Raw genomic sequence first — 24,671 nt, 5'->3', positions numbered from 1 at the left:
CAGAGATAGCAAATACGATCGATTAAGTTTGGTAAACTCGGTCAAGGTTGATCTCGATAGAACATCGGTACATTTTGGTTCCCTTAGGACCTGTTCGAATACCTGTACCCTTGCGTTCCCATCCACGAACGACTTTCGACAGAAGTCGTGACACGAAACCGGTGTCGGGCAACTCCTCTCTCCTTCGCAACCATCGCGTCGGTCTTTTATCTTTTAAAAGGCTCTCTCTAAAGCCAGGGAAAGAGTGGCACGACGAGAAAAAGAGAGAAAGAGAGAGAGAGAGAGAGAGAGAGAGAGAAAGAAAGAGGGAGAAAGAAAGAAAGAAAGAAAAAGATATAGAGAGTAAAGGCAATGACACAGACGAAGACAGAGATATGAAGAGAAGAGCAGCAGGCAAGGCACAGTTTCTAGGTGGGGAGGAGACACCGATCGTGCATGCCACCGACCACAGTTTCAAAGCAACCTCCGTCATGATCGCGTCAGCTGGCCTTTAGTTAGCCTGCCTCTTCGCCAACGAACCGGCCGCGTGCGTGCCTACTAAAGCGCCCGTTCAAATCCGCCACGGATCTCGTGCTTCTTCTATTTCATCATATTGGTGTTAGAGAGTATTATCCTTGAGGTAAAAGGATCATTAGACCGAAAGGAAATTATCGATCAATGGGGATACTTGGTACTCGCTCGAATTGATCGATCGAATCAATCGATCCAAATGCGATCGATCGAATATCGTCGATCAGTTCTACAATATCCATCCGTTGTCCTTCGTAATTTCTAAGAGCTATGATAGGATCGACGGAACTCCGAGCGCGTCCGATCAAGGACGATCGGCGAGCACGTTCAATGAACTGACGAGTATCCTCGATCCTTCTCGTTGTTGTTCTTTGAGGAGGTAGCAAAAAGAAAAGAAGATAGAAGAACGTCGTCGTTGTGGGAAGATAGGGAGAAAGAAAAAAAGATGAGTGTAAAGAGGAGTGTGTTCGGTGCCCTGGACGGCGGGTCAAAGTGTGATCACGGTGCAATAATATCTATGGTGGTTCTACTGTGCTACGTTGCTTTGTGTTTAGCTGAAAGTGCGCCAGGGATATGCGCCATGGACGGCTGCAATTGCACCGTCAAGGCACACCGTTGGATTAACGTCAAATGCGTGTTCACTAACGATCAGGTGAAAATTTGATAACGCGTTTGCTCGATAATCCTGACTAACCACAAATATGTACATTCATGTTCCAAATAATATTTCTAATATTCCTCTTCGAATGTTCTTTCTTCCATTAAATAACCACTGAACCCATTATCCAATTATTAACATGACAGCAATGATAAATTTTGTAACGAGAATTAAGCATCATCGTTGTTTTCTAAACGAAAAAAAAAAAACAAAAAAACAAAAAAAAAAAAACAAAAAAGATAGACGCGATAAAAAGTAGAGGGTCTTCGTTAAATCGACACAAAGCGATGCCTCACGTTCCACGAACTATTTTTAACGCGTCCCTAACGCGAACGCGCGAAAGAAATAATTTTTTTCTCCATCTGAATCGTACGCGAAGGGAAACGAAAATAGTAAGTGTTAATCTTTCTTGCTAGTTTTAACTACGAATAAACATGGAAGGATTCGTAGTATTGTCGACGGCTTTGCAAGTTTCGTGACGCCTACTTTGACTTACGAAGAACTTGCGTATGCATCGCGCGATGCACTTAACTTTCGTCATTTGAATATCTTCGTCTCCTTTCTTGGAAGCGAGGAATGTCCTTCGGTAAATATTTTCAACTAGTACCATCCTGAGGGAGCTTGTATATATTTGTAAAGGGAAATGATAATAACGGAAGGATCCAAATATAAAGCTCAATTCGAGTTGATTCTATTCGAGAATGGATATCTTTGCATTGAGCATCTTTTGTTCCTTCCTCTCATATTCACTCTTCTCTAGAAACAGACATAGAGAGAGAGAGAGAGAGAGAGAGAGAGAGAGAGAAAGAGTGAGAGAGAGAGAGAGAGAGAGAGAGAGAGAAATAGAAAGAGAGAGAAATCGCTAATACCCGACGGTGAAAGTTTACGGGATCGGACTTGGGATCGTGTTTTAAAGGGAATTAGCATATAAATCATTGGCCCAACGAATATGGCGGGAAACGTGCGCTCAGAAATACACACAAGTTTTAACGCAGTTCCCCATAATCCACGATAAACGTACATACATCGGTATTACTGTCTAAACAAGGGAGCGAATTTATACTTGGCGTACGTGTAAATACATACAGATCTACGTATGTACCATAACAAAAAGGATAAAGCGCTTGAATAGAAAGGGGACCTGGGAAATATCGTGAATTTTTATTTCCGACTTGGATTTTTCTTTTTCTTTATCTTCTTTCGTGTCGATTCTGAACGTATTTACGGCCGTAACTACATAATACTTTTGTCGTAAGGGAGGAAGGTAGATTACGAGCGTTAATTAAAACGACGCGTGACGCGCGAAGTTAAAAAGGAGACTCGTTTTCCGAGGTCACAGGCTCACGGGGTTCACATGTCTATATATATATGTATATATACACACACATATATATATATATATGTACATACGTATGTACGTATGTATGTAGGTATTTATATGCATATGTATGAATGAATGTATGTATGTATGTATGTACGTATGTATGTACGTATGTATACGCCACGCTTCTTGACTGCAAACTGGACTGGTCTATCTTCTATCTCTCTAACCATCTCTCTGACCTGCATACACAGGCGATACCAGCGAGTAGATACCTAATGTGTTTGTTCGTTCGTTCGAGCGCGTGTACGAGCGAGCGAAAGAGAGCGCACAAGCGCAAGCGCAAGCGAGTCAAGAATTTAAGCGGCGTTCATCTCGGACGAACGGGAAATCATGTTGGATTCACGTCTATGAGAAATTATTTTCTCGTTTGAGCGATTACAATGCTCAGTCGGAAGTTCCTATTCAATAAATCACTCTGATTAATTAACAGTCGGTAAAGTGTATATCATGTCCACAATTCGTAAGTTTCCTGCGGATTATGAAACCCTGTTTTCCTTCCGTCAAAAACTCCATCCGCTTTTCGCGTGGGCGGAAACAACCTGGCTAACTCGTGAGGGACCATAAGCGCGGCCTTGACAATAGTTTTCTGTCTGCCTGTCTCTGTCTCTTTCCTTCTCTCTCTCTCTCTCTCTCTCTCTCTCTCTTTCTATTTTTCTCTTTCTATATGTACCATAGATATATTTTTATCTCTGTCACTCTAAACGGAAGACATTCTCTTTGAAAAGTTCTCTTTTTGAAAGGTCACATTTTTCATTTCTTTCTCATCATAATTTTCGTCAGTTTCTAGCGCAAAGCGTCACCTTTGAAACGCGGCCAGTCCATTGACTCCGTTTATTCGTCGACGAAAAATATACTTCTTAATCGAATCAGATTCAGCGACTACGTCACTTATCGTCCCAACGCTATTAATTCCATTTACAGCCTTGTCACTATCGTCTCTCTTTCTCTTTCTCTCTCTCTCTCTCTCTCTTTCTTTCTCATACTCCTTTGTTTATCATATATCATTTCTCTAGAAAGAAGAACTCGTGCTCCGAAATATTTTACAAGAAATCGTTTGAAAAGTGAGGATTTAAGGGAATATATTTGAATATTAATTATTTAACTCGTTGGAGACTCGATAGATTGTTGAGATGGGGCCCTCGAAATCGTTCTTATGCATTCGGTCGAACCTAGGCAACTTCCTGTGCGTGTAACTTCCGCTTGGAGGGTTCGTCACACGCGTTTAAAGTAACTATAGAAAGAGATAGAGAGAAAGAGAAAAAGAGAAAAAAAGAGAGAGAGAAAGAGAGAGAGAGAAAGAGAGAGAAAATAACGACGTATCATTCAAAAACAAGTTAACAATACGTCTTTCTTTTCAATTGTATCTACAAGCCTAGAAATAGGTTCATTTTATTCTACCTCTTCTCCTTCTTCCGCTATTTCAAGTCTTCTAATCTCTAAGGAAAATACGTCCATACGTTCTCCAGGCTACCACGAGTAAGATTTTACGATCGACTAGAAGGCAAACGCGCTTGGCAACCACAATTTAATTCCATCGTTTCGTATTACCGTTACTCACGGTCGTCGACCTGAAATTATGCAAGAGGAAGGAAGGACAATTAATAATTAGAAATGATTAGAAATTATTAAATATATCTTGGAAATGTCGATAACAATGATAACGTAGTATCATTAGATCGACATTAACGTTTTATGAATGTAAGAATCGACGTTAACATTTTATGAATCCACAAAGCGACATTAACATTTTATGAATCCACGAATAGACGTTAACATTTTATGAATCTACGAATCGACGTTAACATTTTATGAATCTACGAATCGACTTCTCAATAATGATCATCGAACATAGAAAAGTAATCGAAATAACAAACGTTTGATGTTTATACATATTCAATACCACGCTCGAATTCCACTCTCGTTGCTTATTTGAGCGTTACAGAATAATTCCATATCTAACCGAGTATACGTTATCGATCGGAATATTGCCTTTCGATACAAAATCGATGGTTAGTCGCATATATATATATATATATATATATATATATATATATATATATATATATATTTATATACATAAAAATGGTACTATATCAGAGATACGAACAATAAATTTCATACGATACGATCCACCGCAGAAATATTATTTTTCTTTTTCTTTTTTCTCTATTTTTCTTTTTTCGAAACAATACTATTTCTATGCGCATAAAAAAGAAAAAAAAGAGAGAGAGAGAGAGAAAGAACGACCACACCTCAAACGCACGATCCTTCCTTTGCCGATGACGTCGCTTTGGTGCTCTAGCTGGATTAATAAATTGACGGTCTCTCTTCTATGGGGTCTGCGAAAGGGAAAGGGGAGTGTATACACATCGAGGATGGGTTTTGTGGTGGGAATTTCGAGCGCACAAAATACTCGACCATCGTCGTCTCGTCGTCGTTCACGCTCATACACACGTTCGTCGAGCTCGTTCGTACATCCATCTTGTCCATGCCCGCTCCGATCTTTCGACTCAATTTATTCACAATAGGCCCTTTCAACGAATTACGCTCTCCTTCGGCGACGAAGGAACGAATGAATCTCTGGGTGTTACCGCTATGACGGTATATTCGGTGTAATCATGCGGGTTCTAAAAGAACTCGCAGCGTGATACGACGACAGAAAAATGTGTTCGTTCCTCGAATTACGGACTTTTCGTATTTTTATTTCATCCATCTATCATCGATCTATCTAACGTGATCACTTGCATCTTATAACAGCGAAATTTTCAAATGCATCCATACATATATAAATACATGCATATATATATATATACCGTTTGTAGAAAATAAAATATGGATTTGTTGTCCGGCAAAATCGGTAAGAGCGGTCAAGCATACGACGAGTTCAGTCGAGTGGTTAAAGTGTCCGACAGACAGTTACGTCCATCCGTTCGAAGTTCGAAGAACAAATTATTTTCACGCCGTATATACAAATAACCGGGCCATTGCTATCAGTGAATGAATAATACATTTACGTTTACGTTAAAACTCACATATACACGCGTGAGAGAAAGATTAATATCGGTAGTTTTCGTTTATTGAGCTCTCATCGTTTTTTTTTCTTTCTTCTTTTTTTTCTTTTTTTCTCTTTTTTCTTTTTTTATTTTATTGACGAAGGATAAATTCGGTAAAAAAAAAAACAACGTACTCCGTTACGAAAAACATTCAATGGTACATTCTATTAGATCAATTCGATAATAACGCCTATGCTCGTTGCATATACGTCGGAGATGAATGGCTTTCATAGGTGCTTTTTATCTTTCACGAATTTTAAAATCGTTTTCAAGCTTGGATACACGCACGAGCAAATACAGATAGATAGATAAATAGATAGATAGATAGATAGATAGATAGATAGATAGAGAGAGAGAGAAAGAGAGAGAGAGAGAGAGAGAGAGAGAGAGAGAGATAAATAGATCGGATAGATGATTAGAAAGAGAGGCAAGGGGTACCAGAGATATTGATTCGGTTTTTCCTTCCTGTAAATACCTATATCCTATAGATTTTACGATCTTCTAATGCCCTCTTCGCGCCACGAGATCCTCCTCGAATTGAGAACGCGTATCATGGAAATCTTTTATCTACCTACATTACTCTTGTTCTATATCGTGTTCGATAACTTCGATAATCCAATAAACGGAGATCGTTCGATCGAGATTACACGAGAGTGAGAAAGAGAGAGGAGGACTAAGAGGGTTAGATAGATAGATAGAGAGAGAGAGAGAGAGAGAGAGAGAGAGAGAGAGAGAGAGAGCGAGAGACAGACAGAGAAAGAGAAAGAGAGAGAGAGAGAGAGAGGTACATGCCATTATCACTCTCGGCTACACAGTGTATCCCAACGGGGAGATAAATTATTTTAGGACGGGCAGCGGCTGCACAATACGCGCACACTCTCATCTAGGCCGATTGCGGTTTGCTCGCTTTGTCTGGAGAATTCGCTCGGGGGCGTAGATATAGCCGACATCCTGCTTCGTTCATTCCCAACGATAACTCTCTCTAACACCCCGCGAGCACACTCGAGTTATCGCGATTGGCCACACGCGCGCGAGAACCACACCGAGTCTATCTATGCGGATGCGTCTCGTTCGTGTGCTCGTGCGTGTCCACGAGTCCTCTTTGTTCATGTGAACGAATCAGGTATAGGTACATATATTATGTCGAGATAGCCAACTTACGCTTACTGACTTAACGACGTGTCGAATCATCCGACCACTTCTCTCTCTCTCTCTCTCTCTCTCTCTCTCTCACACACACTTAAATACACTCACAGTTTATCGAGTGCATCTTTCTATCTTTTTCTTTTTCCCTTTTGTAATCTTTCGAGTGTGCATGGAAAGACTAATCGCGCCGGAAGCCCGAGCTCCTCACCTATGAACGATGATCGTTCGTCAATGCGCAATTTTCTTTATACCACGAGCACGCTCGCAAATAAATAATCCGAATGTCACTTGCATCCTTTTATCCGATATTAACTTTTACTATTCTATATGTTTATACATACGTTGTATCAAGCTAGTCAAAGAAAGAAAGAAAAAGTACGTACATATTTTATCTCGATGTAAACGCATTCGTTACTCATGAGATTTTGTACTTTTCCTTTTTCCTTCTTTTCTTTTCTTTTTTTTTTTTCTCTCTCTCTCTCGTCAACAGATAAATAATATATATCTAATTCGTAATTTATCGTAATGTCAACGCATATTTAACTCGCATAAAAACTTGTCCTTTCTCCTGCTGATACACTTTTTCTTATCTTATTTTTTTTTCTTTTTCTTTTTCTTTTTTTTCTTTTTTTCTTTTTTTTTTTTTTTCTCTTATGCGCACGTAACATCGCGTGCAGTACTACTCTAGGAAACAGATCATTTCTTGAAAATGAAAACCGATTCATAAAGAAAGCGATCATTTGCCTCGAAACGAAGGTGATTTCATAACTATATAATGTTTACGGGCTTCCGAGAATAGCAAGCGTTACGAGCATTAATCATCCGATATGTCGACAGCGTATTTGCTTTAACTCTGTGATAGAACGCATACGAATTCAACAAGCATTACGATTTTCGTATGATTCAGTATTGTTACAAATGGAAGCGTCGCAATAAAATAATTGTACTTTGAAAAAAAGTTCATGAAAACGAACTGAACCTTCTTTTTCTTGTTTTTTTTTCTTTCTTTTTTCTTTTTTTTTTTTTTTTTTTTTTTTAACCGTATTTCAACTTTATACTCTTATCGATTCAATGGGTATATTAAAAATGATTCCGATGAAAGTTCACAAAACTTTCATATTTTTTCTCACGTCATCTTAGACCTTTCTTGTAAGTACAAACCGATTAATTAGAAATGATAATTCCGAGGAATACGGGTATGCTTTGTCGTTAGATAAGTGTCATTACGCATTATCATAACGAAATTTTTTTCACAGCCCTTATCTACTTCTCTTATATCTTTCAACTTACTGGGCATAATAGTGGGCTCATTGTCCGTTTCTCGAGAACGCGAGCGCATTTCTTTTGGTTCTGGAAGATGAGAAAAGAGACGACGTATCGACCTTGCTTAGATCCCTCGTTTCTTGAGGTCAGTCAAGGCTAGCTGACCCGACACAGTCGTCAGGTTCTCTCTTTGAGCATCGACCCGAAAAGCGTTTTTCAAATTTCTATATTTCCGGTCACGTGACGTGGCCTCTCGTGAGAGTATGTAAGAAAAATAATCGTTTCGTTTTGGATCTTCTTAAAACGAATAAATTCGTGAGAAAAGAAAAAAAAAAGAAGGCCGAAATACGAGTATATCCTCTGAAAGATACATATTTGAAAGGGGTTTTGAAAAATGAAAGAAAATCGTCGACCGGATGCGTAAAATATTATAAACTTTCAAGGAACCCTCATTTCTTTATGTTCTGGTAATATAATCGATCGATCATAAAATATATATATACACATACCTACTGTTCATCGACTATGAACTTATCAAAATAATTGCTAAAAATTGGAATTAAAATGATCATCATTAGAAAGACGTCCAATCACTGATGGTACTATTAAAAACACGAGTCACTGACATTTCATTAATCTTTACCAGGACGATCGATCGGTTTGTTCGAGTAAAATGTAATCTCGACAGCAAGAAGTAATTACTCAATCTTCCTGCAGAAACTTGGAGTAACTTTCTATCACTCCCTTACCGCTGTACATCTATCATGAATTACAGTAGCATTGCTTTTAGTCTTTGCACTTATATTATATATACATACATATACCTATCTACGTTCTAAGATAGAACGTAAACAAGATTTCAACATGTTGTTTAGGCATAAATAGTTCGGTCGTACTTATATCGTCACGTAGCTAGAGTGGGAACCCTAAATTAAACCAAGTTGATTCATCGGAAAAGCTAGGATACTCTTTCAATATATAAACGGTATATACTAGGACGAAAAAGGAAATTTAAGATAGAAGAAAGATCTTGGTAAACGATCACAACTAGGATCGTTGGATTCTCTTGGAGAAACTTGGACTCGCTTGGATTATACATGTGGCTACTGGGTCGACAATTAACCGAATTATCCGTCGACGCGACCCCTGGTCTCGACCCCCGCACACGGCGCTGCATAATGGCGCTGCATAATGGCGCTTGCACGTTGGCAAAGGCACGACTAGTCTCTCTCTCTCTCTCTTCCTCTCTCTATTCCTCTCTCTCTCTTTCTCTCTCTCTCTCTCTCTCTCTCTCTCTCTCTCTCTATCTTTCTATCTCTATCTCGGTCTCTCGTAAGCCGCAGTTCGCCCATATGCGAGGCAGAAGTAATTTCATCTCGCGGCTAGAAGGAGTGTCAGCGCGTGCACCACCATTCCGCGAATTAACTTCCGGCATTCCCGTGGCAACCGCCATAACGCTACGAGCTCCACAAAATTCCCGCGCCACCGAGACTCATACGTCGCTTTGTATATGTGCGGCCTCCTCTCTCTCCCTTTATCTCTTTTTCTTCCTCTCTCTCTCTTTCTCTCTCCCTCTCTCGCTCTCCGTATCTTCTCTTCGCTTTATACTACTCATACATGGCCAAATATTAGTGGCGCCCGGCGATAACGCCATCCAGAAATTCTGAAATTAACCATAAAGCATACTCATGTCGTAGAAAGATCTCGTTCGAAAGTTCTTTAAAATTAATAATAATTTTTTATCGACTTTGTCGATAAAAATTCTTTCGTATTTGTTCTAACAATTCTGTCTCTATAAGAATTCTTTGTATCCTGTTATTTTGTGATTGGTATGAACTGAATGGGAAAGAAATAAACAAAAAAAAAAATAAAAAAATAAAAAAAAAAGAGAAAAAAGAAAAAACGAAGAAAAAGTAGAATACTCGGGTTTGCGTTCGACGATCTATCGATCGGACATTGAACTCCCATGGTGTTACTTGCCATATCGGGTTTAAGAATCTTTCCTTTCGTAGGTATAGATATCGGCTACTCTCACGACGAGACACATGAGAGCTGCTTGTCCGACAAGATTTCCGCTCTGTTTCGATCGAATAAAGTTACGAACTTGCAAAGAAAGAAAGAAAGAAAGAGAGAGTTCAAACCTGATGTAAGACGATCCAATTGGTTCTACGTTTATATTAAAATATTATCAGTTAAAATTAGGAAATAAAGAGAATCGATTAAAAAATGATATTAGATAAAAAGCACAGAGGAATTTTGCTATGGGAAAATTCCAAAGCGTTCTATGATAACCGAGCGACGTATGTACGACGAGTTAATATTCGCGCTTACGAGACTCTACTTCTACGATCGTTTATGTAAAATATATCGATCCTATCGAATCGATCGATATCACTCGTAGATCGATCGTATGTAGAGAGTCGTTAACAAGGTATAATAGGACATAACATCTTCAACAATTGTCTTCTATTTATCTCGTTCTGACGACTAGATCTAGAACTGTTTGATGTTTAAAAAAAAAAAAAAAAAAAAAAAAAAAAAGAAAAAGAAAAAAAAAAGAAAGGAGAAAGAAAAAGATTAAACATTTAGCACTATAAATACGAATTGCATTTATCTCGTTCGAAACTTTGTTGTATATTCGAATGTTACGTTGACAAGAGATCAAAGATCGTGAAGACTAGCGTTTCAACTTTTCGAATCTAACAATGACTTCTCAGTGACTTTCCGAGCATAAAATTTACTAGGAAACTCTAACTAGGAACTTGTGTTTGCCACGAATTTCTGTGGTTTTGTTAGCTTTGATGGTTTAGCGAATACGCCCTCGTGCACACGTGTTTCCTATTTCGCTTTTGTCTCTTTAACCCGTCCCTATTCCCACTCTTATACTTTAAGTTGCATATGCACGCATTCTCGCGTGAATGAGCACGATACTACCTTTCTCTAAGAGTAGAAGTCCTTGAAAGTGTTCGATTCCTTCATTATGTTTCTTCATTATGCCGATCATATATATCTATATTTCACGAATATTTGCAATACTTTCGAATATTTTAATATCTTTCAATGAGATCAAGGATAACTTTAATTAATTGTAAAGTTCTTGCTTTAATGCTTTTTATCTCTCTCTCTCTCTCTCTCTCTCTCTCTCTCTTTCTTTCTGTTTCTCTTTCTCTCTTCTGTTATTTCGAACTTAGAAGCTAAGAACTATTTTTACGTGAACGCGACGACTGTCTGTTTCCAGGCATCCTTAATTTATCGCCGTCAGAGAATTTCTTAGTCTGAGACTGGCAAGAGTTGCTTCCGGAATTCTCCTCTTATTTGAAAGATACTGAATCAACTATTTCGAGAGTGTATTATCGTCAAGTGATATATAATATTATTATAAATTGAATTAAATAAAATAAGGATGAAAAATTTTTTATTTTTCTTGTTGAAGTCGTTACCATCATCCCTCAAAGTTTTCTATCTACTACTTGATTTCATCGACACGTATTAGAACCATCGTAACGTACCGAGACTAGAATGAAAATCGAATAGCTTAAAGCAAATAGAATATTCTCAACGACGTCTTCAATTTGGAGAATGCGAAGGGCACCGTGAACCGCATACTTTATCGTGCTTTAAACGCTCGTCATTAGGGCTTAGTTTATCGAGTGCGATTCACGATCTTGAAGATAAGATCGACGATCCTTTGCCAATTTTGATTCAGACGGCGAGCCTTCGATGGTTCGTGACTCGCCGTCTTAAAGTCGAACTACGTATAGTATATATATACATATATACATATACACACATACTTACATATATATATATATATATATATATATATATATATATATATTTAAGAGAGAGAGAGAGAGAGAGAGATTCGCTACAACGAGGCTGTTTAATTATTTATCTCTCCTAGATCGAGTATTTATTTTCGTATAATTTAGAGAGTTCGAAGTTAGTTCGAAATTTACTCAGCGACAATCATTGAGAACTCTTCGGGGAATTTCATTCTTCGCGAAAAACAACTCTCGTTCATTCTTTTTAAACGAGCTGTCTTCATCTCTCATAACCTTTTCTATTCGCCGTGCGCTCGAGCGTTCTACAAAATCGAATATAAAACGAGACCGAGAAAAACCGTTCTTCTTTCTGACCTTATGTCGACGAAATTGCTCCCCGAAAAGACATTTTCTATGTCTTTTCATTTTCGTTTATTTTTCCTTCGTAGTCTCGGATCGCTAGACGACTTCCACATTTAACGTGTTCCGTATATCTTTCTGTATGTAAATTCGAAAATCGTCTTCACCCTCTCCGTTGAAATTTTCCACAGATAACATTAAAAGAGAAAGAGTGGAAATATATTCGTCGAGTAATTACTGCGCTCATTACGTTCTCACATAATTATATTTCTTTATGACAAATAAAAAGAAAAGAAAAAAAAAAAAGAAAAAAAAAAGAAAGAAAGAAAGAAAGAAAGAAAAAATACTTCGTAAAAATCTTTCGAAACGAACGTTATACCGACAATAGTGAAACAAAAGAGATCGCTTACTCGAGCAATGTTTGAGCCAAAAACGAATTTTAACCCGGATACATTTTATACTTCATTAAGCAGTATCGAGTTTCTAAAGTCGCTCAATAATTCGGTAGAGGCGTAGGGCCAAAAAGGTAGCATACATCGAATACATTATCCTCTAAAGTACTTCCAGCGAAGAAAGGACTATAACGCCGTTTTCCATTAGGATAGATCGATTGACCTTGATCGGATCGAGACTTTGAACGAAGAGAGAGAAAGAGAGAAAGAGAGAGAGAGAGAGAGAGAGAGAGAGAGAAATAGAAGGCGTTCCCAGGATCCGCTTTCGATCGTAGGGGCGAGTTCCAGCGGCGTTTCTCGTGGAGAATGAGGACGGCAGTGGCTTCTCGCCAAAACCACCATCTTCTCGGTACTACAAAATTAATCTGCAACTGCTGCCACCACCACGACCAACGTCGTTGCTCGCTGCAAGATTCAGTCGGGGTGATGATGAGGAGAAAGAGTAGGAGTAGAAATAAGAAGGAGAAGGAGAAGAGGTGAGGAAGCGCAGTAGTAAGCGAGTGCCCCGAACATGCTTTACTTCGTCGTTCATAACTCGAAGGGTAAGGGGAAAGTTGGCTTCTTCTCTTCCTCTTTGTGCCCGACGGGCAGAAATAGCCAAGGCACGTTATCCCTGTCCCCTTGAGTCACGAAAGTGCGAGCCACGAAATCGTATGAATTTTAAGAGCGGAGTCTTAGTCATTCATCGGTGAAAACCTCCAACAAGGAGAATCTCCTAGGAAACGGGTTTCCTTCTCTCTTATTTCTATACCTCATACACGTGCTTTTCGTCTCTCTTTATTTTCATGAGAAGAAGAAGAAGAAGAAGAAGAAGAAGAAGAAGAAGAAGTGGAAGAAGGACGAGGAGTAGGAGAAAGAAGAAGAAGAAGAAGAAGAAGAAGAAAGTTGGACGACACAACAGCTGTTCTCTCGAGCGATGCACTGAAAAACAGAAAGATAGAGAAAGAGAGAGAGAGAGAGAGAGAGAGAGAGAGAGAGAGAGAGAGAGAGAGACAAAGAGAAAGAGAATGACGTCACCGATGCACGCAAGGAAAACATTTTGCTTTGGAGGAAGAAAGAGTGCGACAAGATCCTTCTGAGCTTCTCACAAACGAACTACTTCGATGTTAAGCTCTTTAAAGAGATTTTTATCTTTTTCCTTACTTCCTTATTCACCTTTCTCTTCTTTCTGCGAAAAAAAAAAAGCAGTTTGTAACTTTTCACTTTTTCTTTGCCACGGTGCTCTACTTTCGACTTTCAACTTCTCGACAAACGTTCTGTTCGAATTGAGAGTACTACCGTAGGAAAGATCTTAGAGAACTCACGTATTGAATAGTAAACTTTGCTAACTCGTTTGATAAAATTCTTTAAAAAAAAAAAAAAAAAAAAGACAAAAATGTTATATAAGATGATATGTGAGATCGACGTTTTAACTTATTAAACATTTACGTTTCGGTTAAGTTATAAGGTAAATTCGTTTCTCGATAGAACATTTATCCGGGAGCGGTCAGTCAGAAACTTAACAAGGTGCCGCACCCTGTCTCTGGTAAATCGTGGGCACGCAGTTCGTTCCTTTACATTCTATAATAGATGTAAAGGATCGTTCACCTTTATACAGCTTGTTTTAATTTAATTCTCGAATCAAAATATCCTCCTCGTAATACGATCGTCCTCATGAAGAATATCTTAATTCATTTTTTCTTTTTTTTAGAGGGAAGAATTATGATATGATGTTTCAAATAATTCGATTACAGTTGACGGTAATTACTACGAAACGATATTTTCGATAACGAAATTGAAATCGCAAAATTACTCCCGGTATATCATCGTTAAATATTTAAATTCAACATCATTTCTAGATAAAAAATAAAAAAATGAAAAAGAGAAAGAGAGAGAGAGAGAGAGAGAGAGAGAGAGAGAACATTTATCGTCTACTCTCGATTCAGGAGTCTTACTTTCGTCTTTTCTTTTTCGTTAAAATTGAAAATCATTGTAATTTCTCGACGGTGTTGAAAAAAAAAAAAAGTGTTCGAGGACGAAACTAAGACGAAGAACCTTGAAAAAGTACTCTAGGCGTTTACATAACATTATGCGGTTACTCGAAGCGTTATTTTATAACCAGAATGTTCTCTATATCGTCCTTGAATATATTTCTCGACGAGAATTCGCAATATCTCGATCAACATCGTAATCTCGTTCGTTACTCGATTCGATAGGCTGACAAGATAATATCGCTTCGTTTATGGAAGATGATGCACTTTCAGGAATACGATTCTCTTCCAGACGAATGAGCAAGCAAGCGAACGAACGAACGAACGAACGAACGAACGAGCGAGCGAGCGAGCGAGCGAGCGTGCGAACGAAGAAACAGGCAGGCAACAAGCAGGCAAGCAGGCAAACGAGCGGGCAAACTGACAGGTGGATAGGTTCAAGGCGAACTTCTTGCTTGAAATCGAGTCGCAAATTACGCTCGACCGGCGGCAAGCCGATAAACGAGAAGAAAACGGATATAGGAGCAGCCTGCTTACACTCGTGTTCATGCTCGTGCTTGTGCTCGCGTACCTTCCTTTTCTAGCTTCGTATTACATACAACTAAATACACCGACTTGGGATATTCGAGATAGGCGAAAAAAAAAAAAAAGAAACACCAAAGGTACGGTTGTTTTTTTCTTTTTTTCCCGACGTTACAAGTGCGTGTGTGAATCATCCTTCTGGTAACGAACTCCTTAAATGATTTTCCGCTTCTTTGAAGAGTCGTATTTTCGTTCTTCGACTAAACGAGCACTAGTTTGCGAAACGATGACTGCTGAACCGTAGATTTACACTTTTTTCTTCTTCTAGTATTACGCTCGATCCTACTCATTAAACGTTCTCGAAGTTGGTCATTGCCTCTTAAAAATTATGTTACTTTACGTAGATACTTATTTGTAAAAAGATCGTTTAAATTAATACGAAATTGTAATAAATTTTTTAATAGATCTTTTACAATCGTTTTCGTGCAATTAAACGAGTAAAGAATATATATACATATATATATATATATTTTCTACTCGTACATACCTCTTGGAATGCATTACAATGAATCAAGTTGTCGTTGCCGAGAGCGCTTTAATACCGTACATTCAGTCTCTCGTTTAACACGTACGGCTAAATGGATGTTGTGATATCCGAGAGACGGAAATATCTCGAGATAATGAATTTAGTTCGTAATGGATACGTGCCTATCTTAAAGCAAGGGCGATCCTGTAATGGCTCTTTCACAATAGCTCTTCGTTGCCAAAGGAACCCTTTGTAAAATATGAGTGCGTCCCTTTTTTTATTTTTTTATTTTTTATTTTTCGAAGGATTTCTATGCGCTCTTTCGGACTCTCTTCCCTGTATACCTAATCGAGAAAACCATTCGAGGAATAAAGAAGAGTAGTAGTTTTCTTTAGAGTTATCGCCGGTATCATCGGACGATGCATTTCATCGCATTGTGTCGGCGGAAAGTCCATTTCCTAACCAGAAAGAAATGCGTTTTCTCATGTAAATTTCAAGATTCGACTTCTTGGGAGTCGTTCCAACGCATTTAAAATTTTTCCATTGGGATAGAGGGGGGAAGGGAAAGAACGTTTCTCTTCAAGAGGGATGCGAACAACTCCACCCTTCGTGTTTACGTAGAGAACGAAGATAGACGGATGCATCGAAAGAAAGAAAAAATCGTCGAAAAGCGTCTCGAATTTCTTCTTCTACTTCTTCTTCTTTTCCTTTTCATTTTCATTCTTTTCGATAAAAATCCATCTATTCTTTGTCAGAACTTGTTCGTGACTTTTTAAAAAGGGAAATAAACGAAGCGTAAAAATAAACATATATTCCAATATCTCGTAAATATATTAAAAGTTATATTAAAAATTCATTCATTTTATATATGATATTATTACGATGTTTAATACGAATAAAATCGCATGAGTGTAGATTGATTTAACGTTCGAAGAAACTTAATAGAAATATGGCGTAGTCCGGAAGTTGATGTCGGCGGATGTACTTCTAAAGCTAACTAAACGGTGGGCCAATAACAGACGGTTTATCGTATCGAGAAGTATGCGAGTTGTATGCATGAATTCAAGGAGTAACCTTGAAACTCTGAACGTCTTGAGTTGTCTCGTGTAACTGCAACGATTCTATCTATTATTATCTTCCTTGCGGTTTATCTATATATTCTGTGGAAGGAAATATAATACGTAATTATAAAAATTAAATAAAAAATTATAATATGATACCAAATTATAATAATAAAGATATAATGGCAAACAAAAAATATAACCTTGGTTCGTATATATTATGGTAGCTTGATGGCTGACGTGTATCTCGTTTGGAGGAATACAAACGAGTAGTCTATTCCTCGAAATGAATACGCTAGACGAATTCCAATATTTTGCTAATAAATGTTTACATTATTTGCATTACACGTACTATTAATATTAAAAAGGATTTTTTATAAATCCAACGGAACATTTATTCGTAAATAAAACTTTCTTTTAAATGAAACATTATTTTTCATCGGGTTATTATCAAACATAAACAAATATACATGAATGTTTATGCATATTTTATAGCTCTATTTTCCATTGATTATATTAAGCTCGATTCATTGTAGTCTCACTGAAACGTGCCAACGTTGTAAAATCAACAAATTGCTTCGTTCGTGCTCGATATCGATTCATTGAAGCGAGATTTGTGGTTCACGATTTCGTGGAAATGAAGGAGCACGCTCTGTAAGAGATAATAAATTATTCTTTCTTCTTACTTTTCGATGCATAAAGTATCTAAGATTATGCTGAAGTTTCACCTTTTGGCGATTATCGATGTATCATGTTTTATCGGAGTTACGTTATAAAAATTATGAGCATGATCACATTCACCCCATTTTCTTCGATCTTATTCACGCGAGAATCAATTTCTTTTTTTTTCCCTCTCACTCTTTCTCTCTCTCTCTCTCTCTCTCTCTCTCTCTTTCTCCAAAACATAATCTTCTCAAATTCGATAGATATTTTTTGTTTTTCTTTCGGACATAGAAAAACATAAATGTACATAATATAGAATACTCGACTTTCCGCATCCATATTTTCCAATCTTCGTATTTTATCCAGAATGCATAACTCGTCGATACTTTCTCTACATCGGTTACGTATAACCTTTTACACATTATTTACGATATATTGGCACAATATAGTCCGATAACGGTACTACGAATAAATAAACTACCCCCTTTCTCGCACTTCATATATCTCTTCTCATGAGATGGAACATTTTCTACGATCATTATTTACCACGATCGTAAGACTCGTCGTCGTTGATGATGCATAAAAGGCGAACTAAAAATAGATTTGCGAACGACTATAAAAGTAAGAATTCTATACTTTGTATTCGAAGGAACATTGAATTTGTTATTTTAACCATGATACTATATACTTTATTACTACTATCTCTTTTATTTTCTTTTTACGTGATTATTTTTTCATATATTATGAAAATATTTCACGTACCAGATTGTATAATGTCAAGCGATAAGTAAAATAAGTGTTGTCAAATAAAAATGTATATATTTCCTTTCCCTTTCTTTCTTTTCTTTTTTCTTATAAAAATCTTATTGAATAAAACATCATCATCCTCATCATAATCATCATCATCATCATCATCATCATCATCATCATCATCATTATTATTATTATGCATCGAGAACGATAAATAAAAATCTTGGATGTTCTTTTTTTTTGTTTATAGGTCGTGGAACTTTTAGAAGGAACGATTCCATCGGAGGCGATGGAAGTCGAGGTTTCTCATTGCAGAGAATTGAGAATCCAAAGCGGTGCATTCGCTGGCGGTGCACCGCTGAAAAGGGTCCACGTATCCGGTATCTACAGCGTTATAGCGAAGAGGCAGGCCTTTGAAAATTTGAGAGCACCGAACACACACCTCGAGGTCTCCGAGTGCAACAGCGTAATAATCGAGAGTCACGCCTTTAGGAATTCGCGTGGTACTTTGAGTGTTTCGATATCTAGATGTAAACACGTCGCGATAAAGCCGAACGCCTTTTTCTGGTTATTGTGGATAACAGTGAAGGAGGTGCCGACATTAGAGCTCTCTAGCAATGCTTTTAAATTCGAGTCTTCTCAATATGGCCGGCATGGACAAGCGACCAAGGTTGAATTTTTTCTAATTGCATTTTTTGTTTCTTAAATTATAAGAAATAAATATATAATAAATAAAAAAAAAAAATTATATATATATATATATATATATAGAATTATGTTTCCTTCTTTTTAGATTATGTTCCAAAGCGTAAGAATCACAGAATTGCCCACTGCCGTTTTTCCATCATCGGTTGCAGAAGTACGAATGGACGATATATGGACGAAGGTCATACGGAAGGAGGCCTTTTGCGCAATGTCGATTTTCAATGTGATCATCAGTAACGCCTCAATATCGGAAATAGAATCTGGAGCGTTCAGTGATAAGATTCTTATCGAGAGTCTCGAATTCGTTGACGTTAGACTGAAATATATCGAGAGCGGTGCTTTTCGGGCTGGACATAATAACGTTACGATTCAGTATTCCAGGTAAAAAAACATTGATAAATGGATATATATCTAAACGATCGATTTAATTTAATTAATAAAAATTCCTTACGCATTTAATTTATTAGATTATCCAACGTGAGATCCGGTGCCATCGAGATATCAGCGGCAACTGTGACATTCAGCAATAACGAGTTCCAAAGTCTTCACAATCGATCGATCGTTTTACATCAATGGAATCACATAGCGATCGAGCACAATCTCTTCGTCGATCTCGAGTCGGATGCGATCATCGCAGAAATGGATGCAAAGCCGACAAAATCGGCGCCAAAATTTGAATTCTCATTTACAGGAAATCACATTCAACAAGCACAGCCGAATTCGTTAAAGTTCATCGCGATTTCACAGCAAGTGAATACAGCACGTGTTGGGAATAATTATTTCAAAGAAAAGTGCAATTGCAAATTAGAGGATTGGGTGCGCGAAATAACCGGAAAAAATAGTTCGATATCGTGGATGATGGACTCGAGCTATTGCATGGTAGATAAATTTCTCGAAAAATGTTTCAATTTGCCCGAAGGTTATTTGGATATGAGAAATTTCACGAGATTGATTTGTGAGAAGGGGGATGGTCACGTGTATTGTGAAAAGCCATTATCTAAGCCCGAACCGAGCGTGAGTCCACCTAGCGTTGGGCCTCACGTGTATCCAAGACACAAAGGTTATTTTGACGTAGAAATGAGCGATCCGGAACAGCTCGAACGCGAGAAAAGGATCATCGTTGTGATTTGCGTCGTCGCAGTTTTTACCGTTCTCGTTGTTATCTTAACCTCAGGAATATTATACATGCGAAGACGCGGTGTCTGTCCAAAGTTAACATCGGGTCCTTTGATGAATCTCACCAGTTGGTTTTCGCCCAACAGTGGCATGACCGCTGCCACATCGGCAAGATCAATATCGAGACTTAGTGTTCACGAGTACGCTGGTCTCCAACCAGAGACAAGAATACTAGAGGTGGAAACTCAACCGGACGTCGTCGAGGAGGAAGAGGACGAAACTGTTGGACTTTATCAGTACACTGAGGATAAGGCTACGCAAACATTGCCGGAGGAACTAACGGAGGAGTACCTGAGGGATCTCAGAGATAGATTAAATGATCCCGATAACTATAGTCAAGCTAGAGATATGATCGAACACCTTTATGATCTGATCAAGGTGGAGGAGAGTTGCAACAATAACAACGACAGACAAACCGGTGGTGCTCCCGGAGAGGAGAACGCTTACGACGTGATCCGTCCAAAAACAAAGAAACATCGGGGAACGGCAAAGCCTTCGATCAGTGTCGGTACAAGAGTACCATCCCTCGAGAAACTCTTACCAGCTGGTTTAAAAACGAGACCACCCATAACGGAGTACACGGAACCTCGTGACCAAAGGACAAGCGATCAGAATCATCTCTACGCCGAGTTACCTGGTGACGAGACAGTTCCAAGTACAAGTCGTCTCTCTCAACCGGTTTTAACGAGTTTAGCAGGGAGAGCACCTCAACCTTTACCACCGGACGTCGTCAACGATCATCTCGTTAATGGTTGCTCCGCGAATAGAGAACAGAGAGAACTCGACGTTCCAGAAAGTCCAAAGTTGGAATCCGTCAGAAATCAAGGGAGGCCGATGAGTTTCTTGAAAGCACTCGGCGAGAGTATTCTCGGTGCAACGAAGATCAATAATAATAACAAGAGGCCGAATTCCTTGTTGTGCGAGTACGCCGAACCGTCCGACGCAACCGCTCATCTCTATTCCGAATTGCCGGAACCTCAAACCTCGACGCCGGCCGCGAAAATGGCCAACAGACCACTGCCTACAAAGCCCGATCAAGAATCGAGTAATACGGCTAAGGCGTAACCAACCTTATCGCCGATTATCTGTGATATAAATATTATGTGTATGTATCGTGTCTGAGAGCGAAGACTATGTTCCCCGTAACATATTTCCCGTCTTCTCGTCTCCTACGCTCAATTTTTGTCCATTAATACCGAACGTAAATCGATCGGTATAAAAAGGGAGCGTTCACAAAGCGAGAAGTTATATTAGTTGCGCGTTGTAAAAAAAAAAAAAAAAAGAAAAAAAAAAAAAAAAAAAAAAATAAAATCAAAGAGAAAAAAAAGAAAAGAAAAGCGAGGAAAAAACATATCGAGAAATAGTGTAATTGGATTTCATATATGTTCTTTCCATCGTAAAACTTGTTTCTATCATTCACGATCGTCACGCTTGGTCGCGTATGATTGGAATTTTTTTTTTTTTTTTTGTCGGTGTTTCATCTTTCCGGTTTTATTTTACTTTTTTTTTTGTTTCCATTCCTTTTTTTTTTTTTTTTAATTCTTCTCCCTTTTTTCTTTTTTTCTTTCTTTCTTTCTTTTTTTTTTTTCTTTTCTTTTTTCTTCAATTTCTTTTTCCTTACGTCTCTATCATCGAACTATAGACATTTTATAACGTGGCGCGAACGTTCGTTCGCGCGTATGAGAAAAAGACGAAAGATTGGCCGTATCTATTTAAAGCGAGTATTTCCGAGATACAAATGTACCATAGATTTACGTGTATAGTAAAAATATGCTGCGACAGGTATTAATAAAAGAATATTTTACAAGGACCAAACGTCACTGTTGATTATTATTCCGATCCATTCCTAAAGATAAATTATATACACGAGCTATCATTTTCTTGGAACACGAAAGGAAACTTTTTTTTTCGTACGTTATCGATTGACTAGGTCGAAAGTCTTGTCATCTATTATATTAAGTATTCTATCCTTTAGCTAGCCCGTGTTCTTATCGTACTTCTATCTATCCCAAGAACGTCGCAAACTCCTGCATCTATTTCTATCGTGTAGCTAGTACTATCGTCTAAGAACTAGTCCCCTCTTATCTCGAAGAATTTTACGATCCTTAGACTCTCGATCTTCTTTCTTTCGTAGTTAAGCCCTCGTTAGAAGTCTTTCTCCGTCGAGTGGAGTTCAGAGGTCGTTGCTGGATTTTTTCGTCTCTCTCTCTTTTTTATTCTCTCATTTTCTTCCTCTCTCTCTCTCTCTCTCTCTTTTTTATTCTCTCATTTTCTTTCTTTCTTTTTCTCTCTCTATCTCTTTCTCTTCCGTTCGCAGTGGTGCTCCGAAACACTTCGAGATCCACTTGTAAGTAAAAAGCAAACAGGAGTTTCGTCGGAGTAGGAAAAGTCAGAGAGAAGATATTCTTAATCTTTCTCGCTCTCTCTCTCTCTCTTCTTCTTCTTCTCTTCTTTCTGGGCGTAGTCGGTGTATATCCACGGCGAGACCAAACTATTCAGCATGGAATGCGAGAGGAGCAAATAGAGGAGGAAACCGACTAGCCGTGCCCTCAGCATCGTGGCCCGAACCACAGCCTGTGTCGCAGCTGTTGACGTTCAAATGGTTGCTATCTTCTCTTCCCAATTCATTTTAAAAGACTCGAAACTTTGTTTCTCGTTAAATGTACGAAAAAGAAAAAAATTTATATAGAGAAAGCATTTAATAATTGCTAAAATAAAATGGTGAAATAAAAATGATTAATTTCATTGTTCGTAGATCGATCGAGAAAAGATTTAAGATATCAAATGAAAACGGTACGATTCCGAGTTAAGCTCGCCCAAAAATATTTTACGGTCTTTATCTCGCATTGCAATGCCGTCGACAAGCCGAAGAACGATAGCTCGAGTTATCCGAAGTAGTTGCTCCTATCGTGCGCCGATTCGTCGGATTGTTTATGGTGGTCCATTACTCAGATAAGAGTGTCATTTCTCTCGAGACCGGCTGCTCGTCGTGAAAAGTCGCGGGAGATGGGAGGGCTAACGAGTTCTCGACGAGAAGCAATTTGTTGCTTCCTTTCCACCTTCGATCTTCGTTTCTTACTAAGAGGATTTTCGAAGGTAAACGCTCGGTTATAAACGACTATTTTATAAGTCGTTTTAAAAACAAAAGGAAACGGACTTTTGTAATGAAATCAGTTGTAAGCCGACAAATCGATTTTCAAATAACGATAAAAAAAAATTAACGGGATTAAAAATAGACCGTATAATTCTTATTAAAAAATATAATACAGATTGTACACCTGCAAATGGCATTTCATAATAATAATTATCGAGCGTATATACATCGTAGATATTCTTATCTCGATTGTTTACCTCTTTTAAATGATCTTCGATTAAAACGATGATCTATCCTGATTATTAAAAAAGACAATGTTTATTTAATGAAAAAAAATCTTAGACAATAATAATGGCAAATATATTGTTAATGAAATAAATTCATTCGAAAATTGTATCAATATTAATCCACGAATAATATAGAAATATATTTAACGATTTAATAAATAAAATAAACGCCCACGGTGTTTTCTGTGTGAAATATTTTTGATGAGAAAATATGAGAGAAAATAAAAGAAGAGAAAGAAGATGGGGAGAAAGAATTAAGGCGGAAGCTTGCAAGAGAGATCGCGAGTCGCGTGATGGTGTGGTCGTGTGAGAATAATCCATAGGGCAGCCTGGCAACTCTATCATGTTTCATCAAGCAGCCAATCATTTCATCACTCGGATGGCCGTACCTCTCCCATTCGATTTGCCGTGGGTCTAACCTGTTTCTCTCTGGTCCCTGACCTAATCCCTGCGAGATACTACGACAATCGATCGAAGTATGCCAGAGGATATCTTCGAAGGATACGGGACGATAATACGGAACGATGATAGGGCTAGGTGAACCGTTTGAGATACTAAAATCACGAAGGGCCGTGTGGCAAGCCCTATGGCTCCTTCTGTCTAACGAGCTTTCTTAGATTTAACCGATAAATGCCAATTCTTCGCCTCTTATCTCACTCTCACTCTCTCTCTTTCTTTCGCATGTGTTTTCTGTCAAGAAAAAAAAAAAAAAAAAAAAAAAAAAAAAAAAAAAAAAAATAAAAAAAAAGAAAGAAAAGAAGAATAAGAAAAGAAACCTTCATTCAAAAGAAAAAGAGACATAAGTCACGGATTGTTTTTCCTCTGAATTTTCTCAAGGGATACTTCGAACTCTGCTATTCATAAAAATAAACTTTCTGCTTTGCAAGAAACGACTTTTATTAGTGCATGCACACGCACATATATATACATACACATATGCGTACGTGCGCATGCGTACACGCGCACAAATGCATGCATGCATGCATGCATATGTATGTATTATAGATACACAAATTTCCCCGTAGAATTATAAAAATGTGATAAGCATTTTCTTCAAATTTTCTCGACGTTTCTCCTCAACATAAATTGTTCTATTTATTACGTTATATATCGTAATGTCGCGGTATTCATAAAATTAGATATGTCGACGATCAACCCTTCCACTTTTGTTACAATGGTACAACAACTTTTGGAAAGTTACGCGAACCGTAGGTACCAATGGAAATTAGATTTCCTCTCTACGAACGAACGCTTTGTTTTCGCTTTGTCCAAACCGCACGGAGAAGTTGTTTCGCGGTTTATTACGTTTCACCGCATTGACAACGTC

General features: G+C 38.1%; 2 protein-coding genes across 7 annotated transcripts in view; one reads left to right on the top strand and one right to left on the bottom strand.

Annotated features, from left to right (window-relative positions):
• Positions 1–24,671, bottom strand: part of LOC124947222 (E3 ubiquitin-protein ligase MYCBP2) — a 173,524-nt gene that overhangs the window by 13,073 nt on the left and 135,780 nt on the right. The gene's annotated exons all lie outside the window — the stretch shown is intronic.
• On the top strand, positions 395–23,466 carry LOC124947225. The gene is made up of 4 exons (XM_047489087.1): positions 395–1,162; positions 18,333–18,752; positions 18,876–19,168; positions 19,255–23,466. The coding sequence occupies exons 1-4, from the start codon at positions 956–958 to the stop codon at positions 21,026–21,028; spliced, it is 2,694 nt and encodes an 897-aa protein (XP_047345043.1). The 5' UTR covers positions 395–955; the 3' UTR covers positions 21,029–23,466.

Source organism: Vespa velutina, chromosome 2, assembly GCF_912470025.1.
Source record: "Vespa velutina chromosome 2, iVesVel2.1, whole genome shotgun sequence".
Classification (NCBI taxonomy): Eukaryota; Metazoa; Arthropoda; class Insecta; order Hymenoptera; family Vespidae; genus Vespa; species Vespa velutina.
Note: the sequence above shows the minus strand (reverse complement) of the source record. Positions and strands in the feature narration are given on the sequence as shown.